Source organism: Micropterus salmoides, unplaced genomic scaffold (assembly GCF_014851395.1).
Source record: "Micropterus salmoides isolate LMB-PRFRI ecotype aquatic unplaced genomic scaffold, ASM1485139v1 Ms_hic_scaffold_15, whole genome shotgun sequence".
NCBI lineage: Eukaryota > Metazoa > Chordata > Actinopteri > Centrarchiformes > Centrarchidae > Micropterus > Micropterus salmoides.
In genome coordinates, this window is record NW_024040596.1 from 1108624 (window position 1) to 1133623 (window position 25000).

The 25000-nt window shown below is 42.5% G+C and overlaps 1 protein-coding gene and 31 non-coding genes across 32 annotated transcripts in view; 31 read left to right on the forward strand and 1 right to left on the reverse strand.

Moving 5' to 3' along the window:
* The window catches only part of LOC119903611 (zinc finger protein 330-like), a 4457-nt gene extending 3958 nt beyond the window's left edge, over positions 1–499 (reverse strand). Inside the window, exon 1 of the mRNA XM_038719853.1 lies at positions 395–499. Coding sequence (XP_038575781.1) covers positions 395–499 — 105 coding nt within the window. The remainder of the gene's footprint in view (positions 1–394) is intronic.
* Positions 258–331, forward strand: trnan-guu. Its single transcript has one exon. It is a non-coding gene; the product is annotated as a tRNA-Asn (tRNA).
* A 125-nt stretch (positions 500–624) lies between the features above and the next one.
* Positions 625–698, forward strand: trnat-agu. The gene has a single exon. It is a non-coding gene; the product is annotated as a tRNA-Thr (tRNA).
* Positions 699–872: 174 nt separating this feature from the next.
* trnat-ugu lies at positions 873–946 on the forward strand. Its single transcript has one exon. It is a non-coding gene; the product is annotated as a tRNA-Thr (tRNA).
* A 1600-nt stretch (positions 947–2546) lies between these two features.
* On the forward strand, positions 2547–2620 carry trnat-agu. Its single transcript has one exon. It is a non-coding gene; the product is annotated as a tRNA-Thr (tRNA).
* Positions 2621–2793: 173 nt separating this feature from the next.
* trnat-ugu lies at positions 2794–2867 on the forward strand. Its single transcript has one exon. It is a non-coding gene; the product is annotated as a tRNA-Thr (tRNA).
* A 1324-nt stretch (positions 2868–4191) lies between these two features.
* Positions 4192–4265, forward strand: trnan-guu. Its single transcript has one exon. It is a non-coding gene; the product is annotated as a tRNA-Asn (tRNA).
* Positions 4266–4566: 301 nt separating this feature from the next.
* On the forward strand, positions 4567–4640 carry trnat-agu. The gene has a single exon. It is a non-coding gene; the product is annotated as a tRNA-Thr (tRNA).
* A 174-nt stretch (positions 4641–4814) lies between these two features.
* Positions 4815–4888, forward strand: trnat-ugu. The gene has a single exon. It is a non-coding gene; the product is annotated as a tRNA-Thr (tRNA).
* A 1224-nt stretch (positions 4889–6112) lies between these two features.
* trnan-guu lies at positions 6113–6186 on the forward strand. The gene has a single exon. It is a non-coding gene; the product is annotated as a tRNA-Asn (tRNA).
* A 304-nt stretch (positions 6187–6490) lies between these two features.
* Positions 6491–6564, forward strand: trnat-ugu. Its single transcript has one exon. It is a non-coding gene; the product is annotated as a tRNA-Thr (tRNA).
* Positions 6565–8164: 1600 nt separating this feature from the next.
* trnat-agu lies at positions 8165–8238 on the forward strand. Its single transcript has one exon. It is a non-coding gene; the product is annotated as a tRNA-Thr (tRNA).
* Positions 8239–8412: 174 nt separating this feature from the next.
* On the forward strand, positions 8413–8486 carry trnat-ugu. Its single transcript has one exon. It is a non-coding gene; the product is annotated as a tRNA-Thr (tRNA).
* A 1896-nt stretch (positions 8487–10382) lies between these two features.
* On the forward strand, positions 10383–10456 carry trnat-agu. Its single transcript has one exon. It is a non-coding gene; the product is annotated as a tRNA-Thr (tRNA).
* A 174-nt stretch (positions 10457–10630) lies between these two features.
* trnat-ugu lies at positions 10631–10704 on the forward strand. Its single transcript has one exon. It is a non-coding gene; the product is annotated as a tRNA-Thr (tRNA).
* A 1899-nt stretch (positions 10705–12603) lies between these two features.
* trnat-agu lies at positions 12604–12677 on the forward strand. The gene has a single exon. It is a non-coding gene; the product is annotated as a tRNA-Thr (tRNA).
* A 174-nt stretch (positions 12678–12851) lies between these two features.
* On the forward strand, positions 12852–12925 carry trnat-ugu. The gene has a single exon. It is a non-coding gene; the product is annotated as a tRNA-Thr (tRNA).
* Positions 12926–14249: 1324 nt separating this feature from the next.
* On the forward strand, positions 14250–14323 carry trnan-guu. The gene has a single exon. It is a non-coding gene; the product is annotated as a tRNA-Asn (tRNA).
* Positions 14324–14624: 301 nt separating this feature from the next.
* trnat-agu lies at positions 14625–14698 on the forward strand. Its single transcript has one exon. It is a non-coding gene; the product is annotated as a tRNA-Thr (tRNA).
* Positions 14699–14872: 174 nt separating this feature from the next.
* trnat-ugu lies at positions 14873–14946 on the forward strand. The gene has a single exon. It is a non-coding gene; the product is annotated as a tRNA-Thr (tRNA).
* Positions 14947–16171: 1225 nt separating this feature from the next.
* On the forward strand, positions 16172–16245 carry trnan-guu. The gene has a single exon. It is a non-coding gene; the product is annotated as a tRNA-Asn (tRNA).
* A 304-nt stretch (positions 16246–16549) lies between these two features.
* Positions 16550–16623, forward strand: trnat-ugu. Its single transcript has one exon. It is a non-coding gene; the product is annotated as a tRNA-Thr (tRNA).
* Positions 16624–18224: 1601 nt separating this feature from the next.
* Positions 18225–18298, forward strand: trnat-agu. Its single transcript has one exon. It is a non-coding gene; the product is annotated as a tRNA-Thr (tRNA).
* A 174-nt stretch (positions 18299–18472) lies between these two features.
* trnat-ugu lies at positions 18473–18546 on the forward strand. The gene has a single exon. It is a non-coding gene; the product is annotated as a tRNA-Thr (tRNA).
* Positions 18547–20442: 1896 nt separating this feature from the next.
* trnat-agu lies at positions 20443–20516 on the forward strand. Its single transcript has one exon. It is a non-coding gene; the product is annotated as a tRNA-Thr (tRNA).
* A 174-nt stretch (positions 20517–20690) lies between these two features.
* trnat-ugu lies at positions 20691–20764 on the forward strand. Its single transcript has one exon. It is a non-coding gene; the product is annotated as a tRNA-Thr (tRNA).
* Positions 20765–22285: 1521 nt separating this feature from the next.
* On the forward strand, positions 22286–22359 carry trnan-guu. The gene has a single exon. It is a non-coding gene; the product is annotated as a tRNA-Asn (tRNA).
* Positions 22360–22660: 301 nt separating this feature from the next.
* On the forward strand, positions 22661–22734 carry trnat-agu. Its single transcript has one exon. It is a non-coding gene; the product is annotated as a tRNA-Thr (tRNA).
* A 174-nt stretch (positions 22735–22908) lies between these two features.
* trnat-ugu lies at positions 22909–22982 on the forward strand. Its single transcript has one exon. It is a non-coding gene; the product is annotated as a tRNA-Thr (tRNA).
* A 1323-nt stretch (positions 22983–24305) lies between these two features.
* trnan-guu lies at positions 24306–24379 on the forward strand. Its single transcript has one exon. It is a non-coding gene; the product is annotated as a tRNA-Asn (tRNA).
* A 300-nt stretch (positions 24380–24679) lies between these two features.
* On the forward strand, positions 24680–24753 carry trnat-agu. Its single transcript has one exon. It is a non-coding gene; the product is annotated as a tRNA-Thr (tRNA).
* Positions 24754–24927: 174 nt separating this feature from the next.
* On the forward strand, positions 24928–25000 carry trnat-ugu. Its single transcript has one exon. It is a non-coding gene; the product is annotated as a tRNA-Thr (tRNA).

Consider the following 25000-nt stretch of genomic DNA (forward strand, 5'->3'; position numbering starts at 1 on the left):
TGGTTTAGTGAGAAATTTTATTTGGTATCTGTGAGTAACTACACAGTGTTCTCATACATGTCATATGCAGTTCATCAAACTCTTATAATTATAAAAATTAGGGCAATATAATCAACTTACATCTAATACAAAAACAAATCAGTCTAGGAGTGAGTGGCGCGATATGTGAATTGCTTTCAAAGGACACGGCTTTTGAGCATCATGGAACCGAGATTGGAAAACGAGTACACGTGATATTTTGAACTATCAGCAAACACGTCTCTGTGGCGCAATTGGCCAGCGCGCTCGGCTGTTAACCGAGAGGATGGTGGTTCAAGCCCACCCAGGGACGATTCCTCTTCAGGCCTCACGCTCTTTGAACGTTTCGTCCACTGCGAAGTACCTCTTGTCAAACAGGACTAGTGCCACGTTGTCCCTTGATCTCGCCTAGCTCATCCCTTTGTCCTCTTGTGACTCCAGAGGCCTTAACGGTGTTGGCTTTTCCGCTACCACATGCCATCCTAGAAGTGAACAGCAAGTCTGTTTTTCTTTGCTTTTACTGAAAAAGGAATGAAAGACGTTAACGAGCCCATTTGATTTCATTGAGACATTCACGGGAAAGTCTGTCAAATAACCAAACCGAATGGCGCTGTGGCTTAGTTGGTCAAAGTGCCTGTCTAGTAAACAGGAGATCCTGGGTTCAAATCCCAGCGGTGCCTGAGTGGGATTTTTAATAACGATGTGCCACTTCCCAAAGACAAAAACGAGAATAACCTCATGTGCGTTCTATGCAGCTTCAAGAAAAACGCAAGTGAACAAGAAGAGCGTGGCAATCCGAATACTTGATTACAAAACTAGACGACCTGAAACAGGTAGTGTAGCTCCCTGCGGCGGGTGCTGTGGCTTAGTTGGTGAAAGCGCCTGTCTTGTAAACAGGAGATCCTGGGTTCAAATCCCAGCAGTGCCTTTACAACTTAATGTGTCCACGGGAGCCTCTACCTATTCAAATCTGAAAACAAGAAATTGCTCCCTTAACACACTTAAACACCCTCTGACTGAATCAGCTGTTTCTAAAATCTGTCCTTTGATGTACTGGTCCTTACTGACTTCTGTCCTGCTGATCCCACCAGAGGCTGCTCTACATTTTCTAAAGCATGGAAGACAGACAAGTGCTACTGTTGGGCCTGCGTGAAAGTTGAACACCTTTGCTGAAAAACAGCAACGAGCAGTGCAGTGGGTTTGAAACTATTCACAACACAGGAGAGACACAACCTTACACTGCTGCTTCTGCATCTTGGAATATAGACTGGTTTTAATGGGCTATTGCTGTCGAGACCTATTTTACCCAACAATAATTGGTAGAAAATGCTGGCCTTGGTATCCAGAAACCAACTGGTTCCTATTATAGCAGCTTCACCAAAGAATGAATATCCTCTGGGAGAGCACAGCAGTGCAAAAAGAAACGTGTTTGATCAGAAAACAACCTGTGCTTGCTCTTGGTGGGAATTGTTGGGCTTCTGTAAATAACATCATAGAGTATGGTCTAGACCGATTCTCTGGTGAGGACGGGTTGATTCTGCAAGATTGCAGGTCACCATCCCAGAAATTTCAATTTCATTTTAATGTTGGCAGATACAGAGTTCAGTACATGCGTGGTGACCAGAAACAGGAAATACTGGCTGTTTGAGAAGAAACAAGAACATCACAGACCTGGGTCACTATTCTTTCACAATATGGGCTGATCACCTAACCTTCGCAATTTGAGACAGTTTTCTCATACTTTTCTTGTATTTTTTTGATACTTTTTAGGTTGAAGTTTTCTCTGCACCAGTCAGACTCACAGGTAAACTAGTAATGAACACAGCAGTGTGTATCTTTACTTTCAACACGGTGTGGGCTCCCGTCTTGGTACATCACACGCCACAGCAGATCTTTGGTTTAGTGAGAAATTTTATTTGGTATCTGTGAGTAACTACACAGTGTTCTCATACATGTCATCTGCAGTTCATCAAACTCTTATAATTATAAAAAATTAGGGCAATATAATCAACTTACATCTAATACAAAAACAAATCAGTCTAGGAGTGAGTGGCGCGATATGTGAATTGCTTTCAAAGGACACGGCTTTTGAGCATCATGGAACCGAGATTGGAAAACGAGTACACGTGATGTTTAGAACGATCAACAATCACGTCTCTGTGGCGCAAGTGGCCAGTGCGCTCGGCTGTTAACCGAGAGGATGGTGGTTTAAGCCCACCCAGGGACGATTCCTCTATAGCCCTTGGAAGTTCATGCTCTTTGAACGTTTCGTCCACTGCGAAGTACCTCTTGTCAAACAGGACTAGTGCCACGTTGTCCCTTGATCTCGCCTAGCTCATCCCTTTGTCCTCTTGTGACTCCAGAGGCCTTAACGGTGTTGGCTTTTCCGCTACCACATGCCATCCTAGAAGTGAATAGCAAGTCTGTTTTTCTTTGCTTTTACTGAAAAAGGAATGAAAGACGTTAACGAGCCCATTTGATTTCATTGAAACATTCACGGGAAAGTCTGTCAAGTAACCCAAACGCATGGCGCCGTGGCTTAGTTGGTCAAAGTGCCTGTCTAGTAAACAGGAGATCCTGGGTTCAAATCCCAGCGGTGCCTGAGTGGCATTTTTAATAACGATGTGCCACTTCCCAAGACAAAAACGAGAATAACCTCATGTGCGTTCTATGCAGCTTCAAGAAAAACGCAAGTGAACAAGTAGAGCGCGGCAATCCGAATACTTGATTACAAAACTAGACGACCTGAAACAGGTAGCGTAGTTGCCTGCGGCGGGTGCTGTGGCTTAGTTGGTGAAAGCGCCTGTCTTGTAAACAGGAGATCCTGGGTTCAAATCCCAGCAGTGCCTTTACAACTTAATGTGTCCACGGGAGCCTCTACCTATTCAAATCTGAAAACAAGAAATTGCTCCCTTAACACACTTAAACACCCTCTGACTGAATCAGCTGTTTCTAAAATCTGTCCTTTGATGTACTGGTCCTTACTGACTTCTGTCCTGGTGATCCCACCAGAGGCTGCTCTACATTTTCTAAAGCATGGAAGACAGACAAGTGCTACTGTTGGGCCTGCGTGAAAGTTGAACACCTTTGCTGAAAAACAGCAACGAGCAGTGCAGTGGGTTTGAAACTATTCACAACACAGGAGAGACACAACCTTACACTGCTGCTTCTGCATCTTGGAATATAGACTGGTTTTAATGGGCTATTGCTGTCGAGACCTATTTTACCCAACAATAATTGGTAGAAAATGCTGGCCTTGGTATCCAGAAACCAACTGGTTCCTATTATAGCAGCTTCACCAAGGAATGAATATCCTCTGGGAGAGCACAGCAGTGCAAAAAGAAACGTGTTTGATCAGAAAACAACCTGTGCTTGCTCTTGGTGGGAATTGTTGGGCTTCTGTAAATAACATCATAGAGTATGGTCTAGACCGATTCTCTGGTGAGGACGGGTTGATTCTGCAAGATTGCAGGTCACCATCCCAGAAATTTCAATTTCATTTTAATGTTGGCAGATACAGAGTTCAGTACATGCGTGGTGACCAGAAACAGGAAATACTGGCTGTTTGAGAAGAAACAAGAACATCACAGACCTGGGTCACTATTCTTTCACAATATGGGCTGATCACCTAACCTTCGCAATTTGAGACAGTTTTCTCATACTTTTGAGATACTTTTCTTGTATTTTTTTGATACTTTTCTTGTATTTTTTAGATTCATTTCTTGTATTTTTTAGATACTTTTCTTGTACTTTTTAGATACTTTTCTTGTATTTTTTTGATACTTTTTAGGTTGAAGTTTTCTCTGCACCAGTCAGACTCACAGGTAAACTAGTAATGAACACAGCAGTGTGTATCTTTACTTTCAACACGGTGTGGGCTCCCTGTCTTGGTACATCACACGCCACAGCAGATCTTTGGTTTAGTGAGAAATTTTATTTGGTATCTGTGAGTAACTACACAGTGTTCTCATACATGTCATCTGCAGTTCATCAAACTCTTATAATTATAAAAATTAGGGCAATATAATCAACTTACATCTAATACAAAAACAAATCAGTCTAGGAGTGAGTGGCGCGATATGTGAATTGCTTTCAAAGGACACGGCTTTTGAGCATCATGGAACCGAGATTGGAAAACGAGTACACGTGATGTTTTGAACTATCAACAAACACGTCTCTGTGGCGCAATTGGCCAGCGCGCTCGGCTGTTAACCGAGAGGATGGTGGTTCAAGCCCACCCAGGGACGATTCCTCTTTAGCCCTTGGAAGTTCACGCTCTTTGAACGTTTCGTCCACTGCGAAGTACCTCTTGTCAAACAGGACTAGTGCCACGTTGTCCCTTGATCTCGCCTAGCTCATCCCTTTGTCCTCTTGTGACTCCAGAGGCCTTAACGGTGTTGGCTTTTCCGCTACCACATGCCATCCTAGAAGTGAACAGCAAGTCTGTTTTTCTTTGCTTTTACTGAAAAAGGAATGAAAGACGTTAACGAGCCCATTTGATTTCATTGAGACATTCACGGGAAAGTCTGTCAAATAACCAAACCGAATGGCGCTGTGGCTTAGTTGGTCAAAGTGCCTGTCTAGTAAACAGCAGATCCTGGGTTCAAATCCCAGCGGTGCCTGAGTGGCATTTTTAATAACGATGTGCCACTTCCCAAAGACAAAAACGAGAATAACCTCATGTGCGTTCTATGCAGCTTCAAGAAAAATGCAAGTGAACAAGAAGAGCGTGGCAATCCGAATACTTGATTACAAAACTAGACGACCTGAAACAGGTAGTGTAGCTCCCTGCGGCGGGTGCTGTGGCTTAGTTGGTGAAAGCGCCTGTCTTGTAAACAGGAGATCCTGGGTTCAAATCCCAGCAGTGCCTTTACAACTTAATGTGTCCACGGGAGCCTCTACCTATTCAAATCTGAAAACAAGAAATTGCTCCCTTAACACACTTAAACACCCTCTGACTGAATCAGCTGTTTCTAAAATCTGTCCTTTGATGTACTGGTCCTTACTGACTTCTGTCCTGGTGATCCCACCAGAGGCTGCTCTACATTTTCTAAAGCATGGAAGACAGACAAGTGCTACTGTTGGGCTTGCGTGAAAGTTGAACACCTTTGCTGAAAAACAGCAACGAGCAGTGCAGTGGGTTTGAAACTATTCACAACACAGGAGAGACACAACCTTACACTGCTGCTTCTGCATCTTGGAATATAGACTGGTTTTAATGGGCTATTGCTGTCGAGACCTATTTTACCCAACAATAATTGGTAGAAAATGCTGGCCTTGGTATCCAGAAACCAACTGGTTCCTATTATAGCAGCTTCACCAAGGAATGAATATCCTCTGGGAGAGCACAGCAGTGCAAAAAGAAACGTGTTTGATCAGAAAACAACCTGTGCTTGCTCTTGGTGGGAATTGTTGGGCTTCTGTAAATAACATCATAGAGTATGGTCTAGACCGATTCTCTGGTGAGGACGGGTTGATTCTGCAAGATTGCAGGTCACCATCCCAGAAATTTCAATTTCATTTTAATGTTGGCAGATACAGAGTTCAGTACATGCGTGGTGACCAGAAACAGGAAATACTGGCTGTTTGAGAAGAAACAAGAACATCACAGACCTGGGTCACTATTCTTTCACAATATGGGCTGATCACCTAACCTTCGCAATTTGAGACAGTTTTCTCATACTTTTCTTGTATTTTTTTGATACTTTTTAGGTTGAAGTTTTCTCTGCACCAGTCAGACTCACAGGTAAACTAGTAATGAACACAGCAGTGTGTATCTTTACTTTCAACACGGTGTGGGCTCCCGTCTTGGTACATCACACGCCACAGCAGATCTTTGGTTTAGTGAGAAATTTTATTTGGTATCTGTGAGTAACTACACAGTGTTCTCATACATGTCATCTGCAGTTCATCAAACTCTTATAATTATAAAAAATTAGGGCAATATAATCAACTTACATCTAATACAAAAAAATTCAGTCTAGGAGTGAGTGGCGCGATATGTGAATTGCTTTCAAAGGACACGGCTTTTGAGCATCATGGAACCGAGATTGGAAAACGAGTACACGTGATGTTTTGAACTATCAACAAACACGTCTCTGTGGCGCAATTGGCCAGCGCGCTCGGCTGTTAACCGAGAGGATGGTGGTTCAAGCCCACCCAGGGACGATTCCTCTTTAGCCCTTGGAAGTTCACGCTCTTTGAACGTTTCGTCCACTGCGAAGTACCTCTTGTCAAACAGGACTAGTGCCACGTTGTCCCTTGATCTCGCCTAGCTCCTCATCCCTTTGTCCTCTTGTGACTCCAGAGGCCTTAACGGTGTTGGCTTTTCCGCTACCACATGCCATCCTAGAAGTGAACAGCAAGTCTGTTTTTCTTTGCTTTTACTGAAAAAGGAATGAAAGACGTTAACGAGCCCATTTGATTTCATTGAGACATTCACGGGAAAGTCTGTCAAATAACCAAACTGAATGGCGCTGTGGCTTAGTTGGTCAAAGTGCCTGTCTTGTAAACAGGAGATCCTGGGTTCAAATCCCAGCAGTGCCTTTACAACTTAATGTGTCCACGGGAGCCTCTACCTATTCAAATCTGAAAACAAGAAATTGCTCCCTTAACACACTTAAACACCCTCTGACTGAATCAGCTGTTCCTAAAATCTGTCCTTTGATGTACTGGTCCTTACTGACTTCTGTCCTGGTGATCCCACCAGAGGCTGCTCTACATTTTCTAAAGCATGGAAGACAGACAAGTGCTACTGTTGGGCCTGCGTGAAAGTTGAACACCTTTGCTGAAAAACAGCAACGAGCAGTGCAGTGGGTTTGAAACTATTCACAACACAGGAGAGACACAACCTTACACTGCTGCTTCTGCATCTTGGAATATAGACTGGTTTTAATGGGCTATTGCTGTCGAGACCTATTTTACCCAACAATAATTGGTAGAAAATGCTGGCCTTGGTATCCAGAAACCAACTGGTTCCTATTATAGCAGCTTCACCAAGGAATGAATATCCTCTGGGAGAGCACAGCAGTGCAAAAAGAAACGTGTTTGATCAGAAAACAACCTGTGCTTGCTCTTGGTGGGAATTGTTGGGCTTCTGTAAATAACATCATAGAGTATGGTCTAGACCGATTCTCTGGTGAGGACGGGTTGATTCTGCAAGACTGCAGGTCACCATCCCAGAAATTTCAATTTCATTTTAATGTTGGCAGATACAGAGTTCAGTACATGCGTGGTGACCAGAAACAGGAAATACTGGCTGTTTGAGAAGAAACAAGAACATCACAGACCTGGGTCACTATTCTTTCACAATATGGGCTGATCACCTAACCTTCGCAATTTGAGACAGTTTTCTCATACTTTTCTTGTATTTTTTTGATACTTTTTAGGTTGAAGTTTTCTCTGCACCAGTCAGACTCACAGGTAAACTAGTAATGAACACAGCAGTGTGTATCTTTACTTTCAACACGGTGTGGGCTCCCGTCTTGGTACATCACACGCCACAGCAGATCTTTGGTTTAGTGAGAAATTTTATTTGGTATCTGTGAGTAACTACACAGTGTTCTCATACATGTCATCTGCAGTTCATCAAACTCTTATAATTATAAAAAATTAGGGCAATATAATCAACTTACATCTAATACAAAAACAAATCAGTCTAGGAGTGAGTGGTGCGATATGTGAATTGCTTTCAAAGGACACGGCTTTTGAGCATCATGGAACCGAGATTGGAAAACGAGTACACGTGATGTTTTGAACGATCAACAATCACGTCTCTGTGGCGCAAGTGGCCAGTGCGCTCGGCTGTTAACCGAGAGGATGGTGGTTTAAGCCCACCCAGGGACGATTCCTCTATAGCCCTTGGAAGTTCATGCTCTTTGAACGTTTCGTCCACTGCGAAGTACCTCTTGTCAAACAGGACTAGTGCCACGTTGTCCCTTGATCTCGCCTAGCTCATCCCTTTGTCCTCTTGTGACTCCAGAGGCCTTAACGGTGTTGGCTTTTCCGCTACCACATGCCATCCTAGAAGTGAATAGCAAGTCTGTTTTTCTTTGCTTTTACTGAAAAAGGAATGAAAGACGTTAACGAGCCCATTTGATTTCATTGAGACATTCACGGGAAAGTCTGTCAAATAACCAAACCGAATGGCGCTGTGGCTTAGTTGGTCAAAGTGCCTGTCTAGTAAACAGGAGATCCTGGGTTCAAATCCCAGCGGTGCCTGAGTGGCATTTTTCATAACGATGTGCCACTTCCCAAGGACAAAAACGAGAATAACCTCATGTGCGTTCTATGCAGCTTCAAGAAAAACGCAAGTGAACAAGTAGAGCGCGGCAATCCGAATACTTGATTACAAAACTAGACGACCTGAAACAGGTAGCGTAGTTGCCTGCGGCGGGTGCTGTGGCTTAGTTGGTGAAAGTGCCTGTCTTGTAAACAGGAGATCCTGGGTTCAAATCCCAGCAGTGCCTTTACAACTTAATGTGTCCACGGGAGCCTCTACCTATTCAAATCTGAAAACAAGAAATTGCTCCCTTAACACACTTAAACACCCTCTGACTGAATCAGCTGTTTCTAAAATCTGTCCTTTGATGTACTGGTCCTTACTGACTTCTGTCCTGGTGATCCCACCAGAGGCTGCTCTACATTTTCTAAAGCATGGAAGACAGACAAGTGCTACTGTTGGGCCTGCGTGAAAGTTGAACACCTTTGCTGAAAAACAGCAACGAGCAGTGCAGTGGGTTTGAAACTATTCACAACACAGGAGAGACACAACCTTACACTGCTGCTTCTGCATCTTGGAATATAGACTGGTTTTAATGGGCTATTGCTGTCGAGACCTATTTTACCCAACAATAATTGGTAGAAAATGCTGGCCTTGGTATCCAGAAACCAACTGGTTCCTATTATAGCAGCTTCACCAAGGAATGAATATCCTCTGGGAGAGCACAGCAGTGCAAAAAGAAACGTGTTTGATCAGAAAACAACCTGTGCTTGCTCTTGGTGGGAATTGTTGGGCTTCTGTAAATAACATCATAGAGTATGGTCTAGACCGATTCTCTGGTGAGGACGGGTTGATTCTGCAAGATTGCAGGTCACCATCCCAGAAATTTCAATTTCATTTTAATGTTGGCAGATACAGAGTTCAGTACATGCGTGGTGACCAGAAACAGGAAATACTGGCTGTTTGAGAAGAAACAAGAACATCACAGACCTGGGTCACTATTCTTTCACAATATGGGCTGATCACCTAACCTTCGCAATTTGAGACAGTTTTCTCATACTTTTGAGATACTTTTCTTGTATTTTTTTGATACTTTTCTTGTATTTTTTAGATTCTTTCTTGTATTTTTAGATACTTTTCTTGTACTTTTTAGATACTTTTCTTGTATTTTTAGATACTTTTCTTGTATTTTTTAGATACTTTTCTTGTATTTTTTTAGATTCATTTCTTGTATTTTTTAGATACTTTTCTCGTACTTTTTAGATACTTTTCTCGTACTTTTTAGATACTTTTCTTGTATTTTTGAGATACTTTTCTTTTACTTTTTAGATACTTTTTTCGTACTTTTTAGATACTTTTCTTGTATTTTTTTGATACTTTTTAGGTTGAAGTTTTCTCTGCACCAGTCAGACTCACAGGTAAACCAGTAATGAACACAGCAGTGTGTATCTTTACTTTCAACACGGTGTGGGCTCCCCGTCTTGGTACATCACACGCCACAGCAGATCTTTGGTTTAGTGAGAAATTTTATTTGGTATCTGTGAGTAACTACACAGTGTTCTCATACATGTCATCTGCAGTTCATCAAACTCTTATAATTATAAAAAATTAGGGCAATATAATCAACTTACATCTAATACAAAAACAAATCAGTCTAGGAGTGAGTGGTGCGATATGTGAATTGCTTTCAAAGGACACGGCTTTTGAGCATCATGGAACCGAGATTGGAAAACGAGTACACGTGATGTTTTGAACGATCAACAATCACGTCTCTGTGGCGCAAGTGGCCAGTGCGCTCGGCTGTTAACCGAGAGGATGGTGGTTTAAGCCCACCCAGGGACGATTCCTCTATAGCCCTTGGAAGTTCATGCTCTTTGAACGTTTCGTCCACTGCGAAGTACCTCTTGTCAAACAGGACTAGTGCCACGTTGTCCCTTGATCTCGCCTAGCTCATCCCTTTGTCCTCTTGTGACTCCAGAGGCCTTAACGGTGTTGGCTTTTCCGCTACCACATGCCATCCTAGAAGTGAATAGCAAGTCTGTTTTTCTTTGCTTTTACTGAAAAAGGAATGAAAGACGTTAACGAGCCCATTTGATTTTATTGAAACATTCACGGGAAAGTCTGTCAAGTAACCCAAACGCATGGCGCCGTGGCTTAGTTGGTCAAAGTGCCTGTCTAGTAAACAGGAGATCCTGGGTTCAAATCCCAGCGGTGCCTGAGTGGCATTTTTCATAACGATGTGCCACTTCCCAAGGACAAAAACGAGAATAACCTCATGTGCGTTCTATGCAGCTTCAAGAAAAACGCAAGTGAACAAGTAGAGCGCGGCAATCCGAATACTTGATTACAAAACTAGACGACCTGAAACAGGTAGCGTAGTTGCCTGCGGCGGGTGCTGTGGCTTAGTTGGTGAAAGCGCCTGTCTTGTAAACAGGAGATCCTGGGTTCAAATCCCAGCAGTGCCTTTACAACTTAATGTGTCCACGGGAGCCTCTACCTATTCAAATCTGAAAACAAGAAATTGCTCCCTTAACACACTTAAACACCCTCTGACTGAATCAGCTGTTTCTAAAATCTGTCCTTTGATGTACTGGTCCTTACTGACTTCTGTCCTGGTGATCCCACCAGAGGCTGCTCTACATTTTCTAAAGCATGGAAGACAGACAAGTGCTACTGTTGGGCCTGCGTGAAAGTTGAACACCTTTGCTGAAAAACAGCAACGAGCAGTGCAGTGGGTTTGAAACTATTCACAACACAGGAGAGACACAACCTTACACTGCTGCTTCTGCATCTTGGAATATAGACTGGTTTTAATGGGCTATTGCTGTCGAGACCTATTTTACCCAACAATAATTGGTAGAAAATGCTGGCCTTGGTATCCAGAAACCAACTGGTTCCTATTATAGCAGCTTCACCAAGGAATGAATATCCTCTGGGAGAGCACAGCAGTGCAAAAAGAAACGTGTTTGATCAGAAAACAACCTGTGCTTGCTCTTGGTGGGAATTGTTGGGCTTCTGTAAATAACATCATAGAGTATGGTCTAGACCGATTCTCTGGTGAGGACGGGTTGATTCTGCAAGATTGCAGGTCACCATCCCAGAAATTTCAATTTCATTTTAATGTTGGCAGATACAGAGTTCAGTACATGCGTGGTGACCAGAAACAGGAAATACTGGCTGTTTGAGAAGAAACAAGAACATCACAGACCTGGGTCACTATTCTTTCACAATATGGGCTGATCACCTAACCTTCGCAATTTGAGACAGTTTTCTCATACTTTTGAGATACTTTTCTTGTATTTTTTTGATACTTTTCTTGTATTTTTTAGATACTTTTCTCGTACTTTTTAGGTACTTTTCTTGTACTTTTTAGATACTTTTCTCGTACTTTTTAGATACTTTTCTTGTATTTTTTAGATACTTTTCTTGTATTTTTTTAGATTCATTTCTTGTATTTTTTAGATACTTTTCTCGTACTTTTTAGATACTTTTCTCGTACTTTTTAGATACTTTTCTTGTATTTTTGAGATACTTTTCTTTTACTTTTTAGATACTTTTTTCGTACTTTTTAGATACTTTTCTTGTATTTTTTGGATACTTTTTAGGTTGAAGTTTTCTCTGCACCAGTCAGACTCACAGGTAAACCAGTAATGAACACAGCAGTGTGTATCTTTACTTTCAACACGGTGTGGGCTCCCCGTCTTGGTACATCACACGCCACAGCAGATCTTTGGTTTAGTGAGAAATTTTATTTGGTATCTGTGAGTAACTACACAGTGTTCTCATACATGTCATCTGCAGTTCATCAAACTCTTATAATTATAAAAAATTAGGGCAATATAATCAACTTACATCTAATACAAAAACAAATCAGTCTAGGAGTGAGTGGTGCGATATGTGAATTGCTTTCAAAGGACACGGCTTTTGAGCATCATGGAACCGAGATTGGAAAACGAGTACACGTGATGTTTTGAACGATCAACAATCACGTCTCTGTGGCGCAAGTGGCCAGTGCGCTCGGCTGTTAACCGAGAGGATGGTGGTTTAAGCCCACCCAGGGACGATTCCTCTATAGCCCTTGGAAGTTCATGCTCTTTGAACGTTTCGTCCACTGCGAAGTACCTCTTGTCAAACAGGACTAGTGCCACGTTGTCCCTTGATCTCGCCTAGCTCATCCCTTTGTCCTCTTGTGACTCCAGAGGCCTTAACGGTGTTGGCTTTTCCGCTACCACATGCCATCCTAGAAGTGAATAGCAAGTCTGTTTTTCTTTGCTTTTACTGAAAAAGGAATGAAAGACGTTAACGAGCCCATTTGATTTTATTGAAACATTCACGGGAAAGTCTGTCAAGTAACCCAAACGCATGGCGCCGTGGCTTAGTTGGTCAAAGTGCCTGTCTAGTAAACAGCAGATCCTGGGTTAAAATCCCAGCGGTGCCTGAGTGGCATTTTTAATAACGATGTGCCACTTCCCAAGGACAAAAACGAGAATAACCTCATGTGCGTTCTATGCAGCTTCAAGAAAAACGCAAGTGAACAAGTAGAGCGCGGCAATCCGAATACTTGATTACAAAACTAGACGACCTGAAACAGGTAGCGTAGTTGCCTGCGGCGGGTGCTGTGGCTTAGTTGGTGAAAGCGCCTGTCTTGTAAACAGGAGATCCTGGGTTCAAATCCCAGCAGTGCCTTTACAACTTAATGTGTCCACGGGAGCCTCTACCTATTCAAATCTGAAAACAAGAAATTGCTCCCTTAACACACTTAAACACCCTCTGACTGAATCAGCTGTTTCTAAAATCTGTCCTTTGATGTACTGGTCCTTACTGACTTCTGTCCTGGTGATCCCACCAGAGGCTGCTCTACATTTTCTAAAGCATGGAAGACAGACAAGTGCTACTGTTGGGCCTGCGTGAAAGTTGAACACCTTTGCTGAAAAACAGCAACGAGCAGTGCAGTGGGTTTGAAACTATTCACAACACAGGAGAGACACAACCTTACACTGCTGCTTCTGCATCTTGGAATATAGACTGGTTTTAATGGGCTATTGCTGTCGAGACCTATTTTACCCAACAATAATTGGTAGAAAATGCTGGCCTTGGTATCCAGAAACCAACTGGTTCCTATTATAGCAGCTTCACCAAGGAATGAATATCCTCTGGGAGAGCACAGCAGTGCAAAAAGAAACGTGTTTGATCAGAAAACAACCTGTGCTTGCTCTTGGTGGGAATTGTTGGGCTTCTGTAAATAACATCATAGAGTATGGTCTAGACCGATTCTCTGGTGAGGACGGGTTGATTCTGCAAGATTGCAGGTCACCATCCCAGAAATTTCAATTTCATTTTAATGTTGGCAGATACAGAGTTCAGTACATGCGTGGTGACCAGAAACAGGAAATACTGGCTGTTTGAGAAGAAACAAGAACATCACAGACCTGGGTCACTATTCTTTCACAATATGGGCTGATCACCTAACCTTCGCAATTTGAGACAGTTTTCTCATACTTTTGAGATACTTTTCTTGTATTTTTTTGATACTTTTCTTGTATTTTTTAGATTCATTTCTTGTATTTTTTAGATACTTTTCTTGTACTTTTTAGATACTTTTCTTGTATTTTTTGATACTTTTTAGGTTGAAGTTTTCTCTGCACCAGTCAGACTCACAGGTAAACTAGTAATGAACACAGCAGTGTGTATCTTTACTTTCAACACGGTGTGGGCTCCCTGTCTTGGTACATCACACGCCACAGCAGATCTTTGGTTTAGTGAGAAATTTTATTTGGTATCTGTGAGTAACTACACAGTGTTCTCATACATGTCATCTGCAGTTCATCAAACTCTTATAATTATAAAAAATTAGGGCAATATAATCAACTTACATCTAATACAAAAACAAATCAGTCTAGGAGTGAGTGGCGCGATATGTGAATTGCTTTCAAAGGACACGGCTTTTGAGCATCATGGAACCGAGATTGGAAAACGAGTACACGTGATGTTTTGAACTATCAACAAACACGTCTCTGTGGCGCAATTGGCCAGCGCGCTCGGCTGTTAACCGAGAGGATGGTGGTTCAAGCCCACCCAGGGACGATTCCTCTTTAGCCCTTGGAAGTTCACGCTCTTTGAACGTTTCGTCCACTGCGAAGTACCTCTTGTCAAACAGGACTAGTGCCACGTTGTCCCTTGATCTCGCCTAGCTCATCCCTTTGTCCTCTTGTGACTCCAGAGGCCTTAACGGTGTTGGCTTTTCCGCTACCACATGCCATCCTAGAAGTGAACAGCAAGTCTGTTTTTCTTTGCTTTTACTGAAAAAGGAATGAAAGACGTTAACGAGCCCATTTGATTTCATTGAGACATTCACGGGAAAGTCTGTCAAATAACCAAACCGAATGGCGCTGTGGCTTAGTTGGTCAAAGTGCCTGTCTAGTAAACAGCAGATCCTGGGTTCAAATCCCAGCGGTGCCTGAGTGGCATTTTTAATAACGATGTGCCACTTCCCAAAGACAAAAACGAGAATAACCTCATGTGCGTTCTATGCAGCTTCAAGAAAAATGCAAGTGAACAAGAAGAGCGTGGCAATCCGAATACTTGATTACAAAACTAGACGACCTGAAACAGGTAGTGTAGCTCCCTGCGGCGGGTGCTGTGGCTTAGTTGGTGAAAGCGCCTGTCTTGTAAACAGGAGATCCTGGGTTCAAATCCCAGCAGTGCCTTTACAACTTAATGTGTCCACGGGAGCCTCTACCTATTCAAATCTGAAAACAAGAAATTGCTCCCTTAACACACTTAAACACCCTCTGACTGAATCAGCTGTTTCTAAAATCTGTCCTTTGATGTACTGGTCCTTACTGACTTCTGTCCTGGTGATCCCACCAGAGGCTGCTCTACATTTTCTAAAGCATGGAAGACAGACAAGTGCTACTGTTGGGCTGCGTGAAAGTTGAACACCTTTGCTGAAAAACAGCAACGAGCAGTGCAGTGGGTTTGAAACTATTCACAACACAGGAGAGACACAACCTTACACTGCTGCTTCTGCATCTTGGAATATAGACTGGTTTTAATGGGCTATTGCTGTCGAGACCTATTTTACCCAACAATAATTGGTAGAAAATGCTGGCCTTGGTATCCAGAAACCAACTGGTTCCTATTATAGCAGCTTCACCAAGGAATGAATATCCTCTGGGAGAGCACAGCAGTGCAAAAAGAAACGTGTTTGATCAGAAAACAACCTGTGCTTGCTCTTGGTGGGAATTGTTGGGCTTCTGTAAATAACATCATAGAGTATGGTCTAGACCGATTCTCTGGTGAGGACGGGTTGATTCTGCAAGATTGCAGGTCACCATCCCAGAAATTTCAATTTCATTTTAATGTTGGCAGATACAGAGTTCAGTACATGCGTGGTGACCAGAAACAGGAAATACTGGCTGTTTGAGAAGAAACAAGAACATCACAGACCTGGGTCACTATTCTTTCACAATATGGGCTGATCACCTAACCTTCGCAATTTGAGACAGTTTTCTCATACTTTTCTTGTATTTTTTTGATACTTTTTAGGTTGAAGTTTTCTCTGCACCAGTCAGACTCACAGGTAAACCAGTAATGAACACAGCAGTGTGTATCTTTACTTTCAACACGGTGTGGGCTCCCCGTCTTGGTACATCACACGCCACAGCAGATCTTTGGTTTAGTGAGAAATTTTATTTGGTATCTGTGAGTAACTACACAGTGTTCTCATACATGTCATCTGCAGTTCATCAAACTCTTATAATTATAAAAAATTAGGGCAATATAATCAAGTTACATCTAATACAAAAACAAATCAGTCTAGGAGTGAGTGGCGCGATATGTGAATTGCTTTCAAAGGACACGGCTTTTGAGCATCATGGAACCGAGATTGGAAAACGAGTACACGTGATGTTTTGAACTATCAACAAACACGTCTCTGTGGCGCAATTGGCCAGCGCGCTCGGCTGTTAACCGAGAGGATGGTGGTTCAAGCCCACCCAGGGACGATTCCTCTTTAGCCCTTGGAAGTTCACGCTCTTTGAACGTTTCGTCCACTGCGAAGTACCTCTTGTCAAACAGGACTAGTGCCACGTTGTCCCTTGATCTCGCCTAGCTCCTCATCCCTTTGTCCTCTTGTGACTCCAGAGGCCTTAACGGTGTTGGCTTTTCCGCTACCACATGCCATCCTAGAAGTGAACAGCAAGTCTGTTTTTCTTTGCTTTTACTGAAAAAGGAATGAAAGACGTTAACGAGCCCATTTGATTTCATTGAGACATTCACGGGAAAGTCTGTCAAATAACCAAACTGAATGGCGCTGTGGCTTAGTTGGTCAAAGTGCCTGTCTTGTAAACAGGAGATCCTGGGTTCAAATCCCAGCAGTGCCTTTACAACTTAATGTGTCCACGGGAGCCTCTACCTATTCAAATCTGAAAACAAGAAATTGCTCCCTTAACACACTTAAACACCCTCTGACTGAATCAGCTGTTCCTAAAATCTGTCCTTTGATGTACTGGTCCTTACTGACTTCTGTCCTGGTGATCCCACCAGAGGCTGCTCTACATTTTCTAAAGCATGGAAGACAGACAAGTGCTACTGTTGGGCCTGCGTGAAAGCTGAACACCTTTGCTGAAAAACAGCAACGAGCAGTGCAGTGGGTTTGAAACTATTCACAACACAGGAGAGACACAACCTTACACTGCTGCTTCTGCATCTTGGAATATAGACTGGTTTTAATGGGCTATTGCTGTCGAGACCTATTTTACCCAACAATAATTGGTAGAAAATGCTGGCCTTGGTATCCAGAAACCAACTGGTTCCTATTATAGCAGCTTCACCAAGGAATGAATATCCTCTGGGAGAGCACAGCAGTGCAAAAAGAAACGTGTTTGATCAGAAAACAACCTGTGCTTGCTCTTGGTGGGAATTGTTGGGCTTCTGTAAATAACATCATAGAGTATGGTCTAGACCGATTCTCTGGTGAGGACGGGTTGATTCTGCAAGACTGCAGGTCACCATCCCAGAAATTTCAATTTCATTTTAATGTTGGCAGATACAGAGTTCAGTACATGCGTGGTGACCAGAAACAGGAAATACTGGCTGTTTGAGAAGAAACAAGAACATCACAGACCTGGGTCACTATTCTTTCACAATATGGGCTGATCACCTAACCTTCGCAATTTGAGACAGTTTTCTCATACTTTTCTTGTATTTTTTTGATACTTTTTAGGTTGAAGTTTTCTCTGCACCAGTCAGACTCACAGGTAAACTAGTAATGAACACAGCAGTGTGTATCTTTACTTTCAACACGGTGTGGGCTCCCCGTCTTGGTACATCACACGCCACAGCAGATCTTTGGTTTAGTGAGAAATTTTATTTGGTATCTGTGAGTAACTACACAGTGTTCTCATACATGTCATCTGCAGTTCATCAAACTCTTATAATTATAAAAAATTAGGGCAATATAATCAACTTACATCTAATACAAAAACAAATCAGTCTAGGAGTGAGTGGTGCGATATGTGAATTGCTTTCAAAGGACACGGCTTTTGAGCATCATGGAACCGAGATTGGAAAACGAGTACACGTGATGTTTTGAACGATCAACAATCACGTCTCTGTGGCGCAAGTGGCCAGTGCGCTCGGCTGTTAACCGAGAGGATGGTGGTTTAAGCCCACCCAGGGACGATTCCTCTATAGCCCTTGGAAGTTCATGCTCTTTGAACGTTTCGTCCACTGCGAAGTACCTCTTGTCAAACAGGACTAGTGCCACGTTGTCCCTTGATCTCGCCTAGCTCATCCCTTTGTCCTCTTGTGACTCCAGAGGCCTTAACGGTGTTGGCTTTTCCGCTACCACATGCCATCCTAGAAGTGAATAGCAAGTCTGTTTTTCTTTGCTTTTACTGAAAAAGGAATGAAAGACGTTAACGAGCCCATTTGATTTTATTGAAACATTCACGGGAAAGTCTGTCAAGTAACCCAAACGCATGGCGCCGTGGCTTAGTTGGTCAAAGTGCCTGTCTAGTAAACAGGAGATCCTGGGTTCAAATCCCAGCGGTGCCTGAGTGGCATTTTTCATAACGATGTGCCACTTCCCAAGGACAAAAACGAGAATAACCTCATGTGCGTTCTATGCAGCTTCAAGAAAAACGCAAGTGAACAAGTAGAGCGCGGCAATCCGAATACTTGATTACAAAACTAGACGACCTGAAACAGGTAGCGTAGTTGCCTGCGGCGGGTGCTGTGGCTTAGTTGGTGAAAGTGCCTGTCTTGTAAACAGGAGATCCTGGGTTCAAATCCCAGCAGTGCCTTTACAACTTAATGTGTCCACGGGAGCCTCTACCTATTCAAATCTGAAAACAAGAAATTGCTCCCTTAACACACTTAAACACCCTCTGACTGAATCAGCTGTTTCTAAAATCTGTCCTTTGATGTACTGGTCCTTACTGACTTCTGTCCTGGTGATCCCACCAGAGGCTGCTCTACATTTTCTAAAGCATGGAAGACAGACAAGTGCTACTGTTGGGCCTGCGTGAAAGTTGAACACCTTTGCTGAAAAACAGCAACGAGCAGTGCAGTGGGTTTGAAACTATTCACAACACAGGAGAGACACAACCTTACACTGCTGCTTCTGCATCTTGGAATATAGACTGGTTTTAATGGGCTATTGCTGTCGAGACCTATTTTACCCAACAATAATTGGTAGAAAATGCTGGCCTTGGTATCCAGAAACCAACTGGTTCCTATTATAGCAGCTTCACCAAGGAATGAATATCCTCTGGGAGAGCACAGCAGTGCAAAAAGAAACGTGTTTGATCAGAAAACAACCTGTGCTTGCTCTTGGTGGGAATTGTTGGGCTTCTGTAAATAACATCATAGAGTATGGTCTAGACCGATTCTCTGGTGAGGACGGGTTGATTCTGCAAGATTGCAGGTCACCATCCCAGAAATTTCAATTTCATTTTAATGTTGGCAGATACAGAGTTCAGTACATGCGTGGTGACCAGAAACAGGAAATACTGGCTGTTTGAGAAGAAACAAGAACATCACAGACCTGGGTCACTATTCTTTCACAATATGGGCTGATCACCTAACCTTCGCAATTTGAGACAGTTTTCTCATACTTTTGAGATACTTTTCTTGTATTTTTTTGATACTTTTCTTGTATTTTTTAGATTCTTTTCTTGTATTTTTTAGATACTTTTCTTGTACTTTTTAGATACTTTTCTTGTATTTTTAGATACTTTTCTTGTATTTTTTAGATACTTTTCTTGTATTTTTTTAGATTCATTTCTTGTATTTTTTAGATACTTTTCTCGTACTTTTTAGATACTTTTCTCGTACTTTTTAGATACTTTTCTTGTATTTTTGAGATACTTTTCTTTTACTTTTTAGATACTTTTTTCGTACTTTTTAGATACTTTTCTTGTATTTTTTGATACTTTTTAGGTTGAAGTTTTCTCTGCACCAGTCAGACTCACAGGTAAACCAGTAATGAACACAGCAGTGTGTATCTTTACTTTCAACACGGTGTGGGCTCCCCGTCTTGGTACATCACACGCCACAGCAGATCTTTGGTTTAGTGAGAAATTTTATTTGGTATCTGTGAGTAACTACACAGTGTTCTCATACATGTCATCTGCAGTTCATCAAACTCTTATAATTATAAAAAATTAGGGCAATATAATCAACTTACATCTAATACAAAAACAAATCAGTCTAGGAGTGAGTGGTGCGATATGTGAATTGCTTTCAAAGGACACGGCTTTTGAGCATCATGGAACCGAGATTGGAAAACGAGTACACGTGATGTTTTGAACGATCAACAATCACGTCTCTGTGGCGCAAGTGGCCAGTGCGCTCGGCTGTTAACCGAGAGGATGGTGGTTTAAGCCCACCCAGGGACGATTCCTCTATAGCCCTTGGAAGTTCATGCTCTTTGAACGTTTCGTCCACTGCGAAGTACCTCTTGTCAAACAGGACTAGTGCCACGTTGTCCCTTGATCTCGCCTAGCTCATCCCTTTGTCCTCTTGTGACTCCAGAGGCCTTAACGGTGTTGGCTTTTCCGCTACCACATGCCATCCTAGAAGTGAATAGCAAGTCTGTTTTTCTTTGCTTTTACTGAAAAAGGAATGAAAGACGTTAACGAGCCCATTTGATTTCATTGAAACATTCACGGGAAAGTCTGTCAAGTAACCAAACGCATGGCGCCGTGGCTTAGTTGGTCAAAGTGCCTGTCTAGTAAACAGGAGATCCTGGGTTCAAATCCCAGCGGTGCCTGAGTGGCATTTTTCATAACGATGTGCCACTTCCCAAGGACAAAAACGAGAATAACCTCATGTGCGTTCTATGCAGCTTCAAGAAAAACGCAAGTGAACAAGTAGAGCGCGGCAATCCGAATACTTGATTACAAAACTAGACGACCTGAAACAGGTAGCGTAGTTGCCTGCGGCGGGTGCTGTGGCTTAGTTGGTGAAAGCGCCTGTCTTGTAAACAGGAGATCCTGGGTTCAAATCCCAGCAGTGCCTTTACAACTTAATGTGTCCACGGGAGCCTCTACCTATTCAAATCTGAAAACAAGAAATTGCTCCCTTAACACACTTAAACACCCTCTGACTGAATCAGCTGTTTCTAAAATCTGTCCTTTGATGTACTGGTCCTTACTGACTTCTGTCCTGGTGATCCCACCAGAGGCTGCTCTACATTTTCTAAAGCATGGAAGACAGACAAGTGCTACTGTTGGGCCTGCGTGAAAGTTGAACACCTTTGCTGAAAAACAGCAACGAGCAGTGCAGTGGGTTTGAAACTATTCACAACACAGGAGAGACACAACCTTACACTGCTGCTTCTGCATCTTGGAATATAGACTGGTTTTAATGGGCTATTGCTGTCGAGACCTATTTTACCCAACAATAATTGGTAGAAAATGCTGGCCTTGGTATCCAGAAACCAACTGGTTCCTATTATAGCAGCTTCACCAAGGAATGAATATCCTCTGGGAGAGCACAGCAGTGCAAAAAGAAACGTGTTTGATCAGAAAACAACCTGTGCTTGCTCTTGGTGGGAATTGTTGGGCTTCTGTAAATAACATCATAGAGTATGGTCTAGACCGATTCTCTGGTGAGGACGGGTTGATTCTGCAAGATTGCAGGTCACCATCCCAGAAATTTCAATTTCATTTTAATGTTGGCAGATACAGAGTTCAGTACATGCGTGGTGACCAGAAACAGGAAATACTGGCTGTTTGAGAAGAAACAAGAACATCACAGACCTGGGTCACTATTCTTTCACAATATGGGCTGATCACCTAACCTTCGCAATTTGAGACAGTTTTCTCATACTTTTGAGATACTTTTCTTGTATTTTTTTGATACTTTTCTTGTATTTTTTAGATACTTTTCTCGTACTTTTTAGGTACTTTTCTTGTACTTTTTAGATACTTTTCTCGTACTTTTTAGATACTTTTCTTGTATTTTTTAGATACTTTTCTTGTATTTTTTTAGATTCATTTCTTGTATTTTTTAGATACTTTTCTCGTACTTTTTAGATACTTTTCTCGTACTTTTTAGATACTTTTCTTGTATTTTTGAGATACTTTTCTTTTACTTTTTAGATACTTTTTTCGTACTTTTTAGATACTTTTCTTGTATTTTTTGATACTTTTTAGGTTGAAGTTTTCTCTGCACCAGTCAGACTCACAGGTAAACCAGTAATGAACACAGCAGTGTGTATCTTTACTTTCAACACGGTGTGGGCTCCCTCTTGGTACATCACACGCCACAGCAGATCTTTGGTTTAGTGAGAAATTTTATTTGGTATCTGTGAGTAACTACACAGTGTTCTCATACATGTCATCTGCAGTTCATCAAACTCTTATAATTATAAAAAATTAGGGCAATATAATCAACTTACATCTAATACAAAAACAAATCAGTCTAGGAGTGAGTGGTGCGATATGTGAATTGCTTTCAAAGGACACGGCTTTTGAGCATCATGGAACCGAGATTGGAAAACGAGTACACGTGATGTTTTGAACGATCAACAATCACGTCTCTGTGGCGCAAGTGGCCAGTGCGCTCGGCTGTTAACCGAGAGGATGGTGGTTTAAGCCCACCCAGGGACGATTCCTCTATAGCCCTTGGAAGTTCATGCTCTTTGAACGTTTCGTCCACTGCGAAGTACCTCTTGTCAAACAGGACTAGTGCCACGTTGTCCCTTGATCTCGCCTAGCTCATCCCTTTGTCCTCTTGTGACTCCAGAGGCCTTAACGGTGTTGGCTTTTCCGCTACCACATGCCATCCTAGAAGTGAATAGCAAGTCTGTTTTTCTTTGCTTTTACTGAAAAAGGAATGAAAGACGTTAACGAGCCCATTTGATTTTATTGAAACATTCACGGGAAAGTCTGTCAAGTAACCCAAACGCATGGCGCCGTGGCTTAGTTGGTCAAAGTGCCTGTCTAGTAAACAGGAGATCCTGGGTTCAAATCCCAGCGGTGCCTGAGTGGCATTTTTAATAACGATGTGCCACTTCCCAAGGACAAAAACGAGAATAACCTCATGTGCGTTCTATGCAGCTTCAAGAAAAACGCAAGTGAACAAGTAGAGCGCGGCAATCCGAATACTTGATTACAAAACTAGACGACCTGAAACAGGTAGCGTAGTTGCCTGCGGCGGGTGCTGTGGCTTAGTTGGTGAAAGCGCCTGTCTTGTAAACAGGAGATCCTGGGTTCAAATCCCAGCAGTGCCTTTACAACTTAATGTGTCCACGGGAGCCTCTACCTATTCAAATCTGAAAACAAGAAATTGCTCCCTTAACACACTTAAACACCCTCTGACTGAATCAGCTGTTTCTAAAATCTGTCCTTTGATGTACTGGTCCTTACTGACTTCTGTCCTGGTGATCCCACCAGAGGCTGCTCTACATTTTCTAAAGCATGGAAGACAGACAAGTGCTACTGTTGGGCCTGCGTGAAAGTTGAACACCTTTGCTGAAAAACAGCAACGAGCAGTGCAGTGGGTTTGAAACTATTCACAACACAGGAGAGACACAACCTTACACTGCTGCTTCTGCATCTTGGAATATAGACTGGTTTTAATGGGCTATTGCTGTCGAGACCTATTTTACCCAACAATAATTGGTAGAAAATGCTGGCCTTGGTATCCAGAAACCAACTGGTTCCTATTATAGCAGCTTCACCAAGGAATGAATATCCTCTGGGAGAGCACAGCAGTGCAAAAAGAAACGTGTTTGATCAGAAAACAACCTGTGCTTGCTCTTGGTGGGAATTGTTGGGCTTCTGTAAATAACATCATAGAGTATGGTCTAGACCGATTCTCTGGTGAGGACGGGTTGATTCTGCAAGATTGCAGGTCACCATCCCAGAAATTTCAATTTCATTTTAATGTTGGCAGATACAGAGTTCAGTACATGCGTGGTGACCAGAAACAGGAAATACTGGCTGTTTGAGAAGAAACAAGAACATCACAGACCTGGGTCACTATTCTTTCACAATATGGGCTGATCACCTAACCTTCGCAATTTGAGACAGTTTTCTCATACTTTTGAGATACTTTTCTTGTATTTTTTTGATACTTTTCTTGTATTTTTTAGATTCATTTCTTGTATTTTTAGATACTTTTCTTGTACTTTTTAGATACTTTTCTTGTATTTTTTGATACTTTTTAGGTTGAAGTTTTCTCTGCACCAGTCAGACTCACAGGTAAACTAGTAATGAACACAGCAGTGTGTATCTTTACTTTCAACACGGTGTGGGCTCCCTGTCTTGGTACATCACACGCCACAGCAGATCTTTGGTTTAGTGAGAAATTTTATTTGGTATCTGTGAGTAACTACACAGTGTTCTCATACATGTCATCTGCAGTTCATCAAACTCTTATAATTATAAAAAATTAGGGCAATATAATCAACTTACATCTAATACAAAAACAAATCAGTCTAGGAGTGAGTGGCGCGATATGTGAATTGCTTTCAAAGGACACGGCTTTTGAGCATCATGGAACCGAGATTGGAAAACGAGTACACGTGATGTTTTGAACTATCAACAAACACGTCTCTGTGGCGCAATTGGCCAGCGCGCTCGGCTGTTAACCGAGAGGATGGTGGTTCAAGCCCACCCAGGGACGATTCCTCTTTAGCCCTTGGAAGTTCACGCTCTTTGAACGTTTCGTCCACTGCGAAGTACCTCTTGTCAAACAGGACTAGTGCCACGTTGTCCCTTGATCTCGCCTAGCTCATCCCTTTGTCCTCTTGTGACTCCAGAGGCCTTAACGGTGTTGGCTTTTCCGCTACCACATGCCATCCTAGAAGTGAACAGCAAGTCTGTTTTTCTTTGCTTTTACTGAAAAAGGAATGAAAGACGTTAACGAGCCCATTTGATTTCATTGAGACATTCACGGGAAAGTCTGTCAAATAACCAAACGAATGGCGCTGTGGCTTAGTTGGTCAAAGTGCCTGTCTAGTAAACAGCAGATCCTGGGTTCAAATCCCAGCGGTGCCTGAGTGGCATTTTTAATAACGATGTGCCACTTCCCAAAGACAAAAACGAGAATAACCTCATGTGCGTTCTATGCAGCTTCAAGAAAAACGCAAGTGAACAAGAAGAGCGTGGCAATCCGAATACTTGATTACAAAACTAGACGACCTGAAACAGGTAGCGTAGCTCCCTGCGGCGGGTGCTGTGGCTTAGTTGGTGAAAGCGCCTGTCTTGTAAACAGGAGATCCTGGGTTCAAATCCCAGCAGTGCC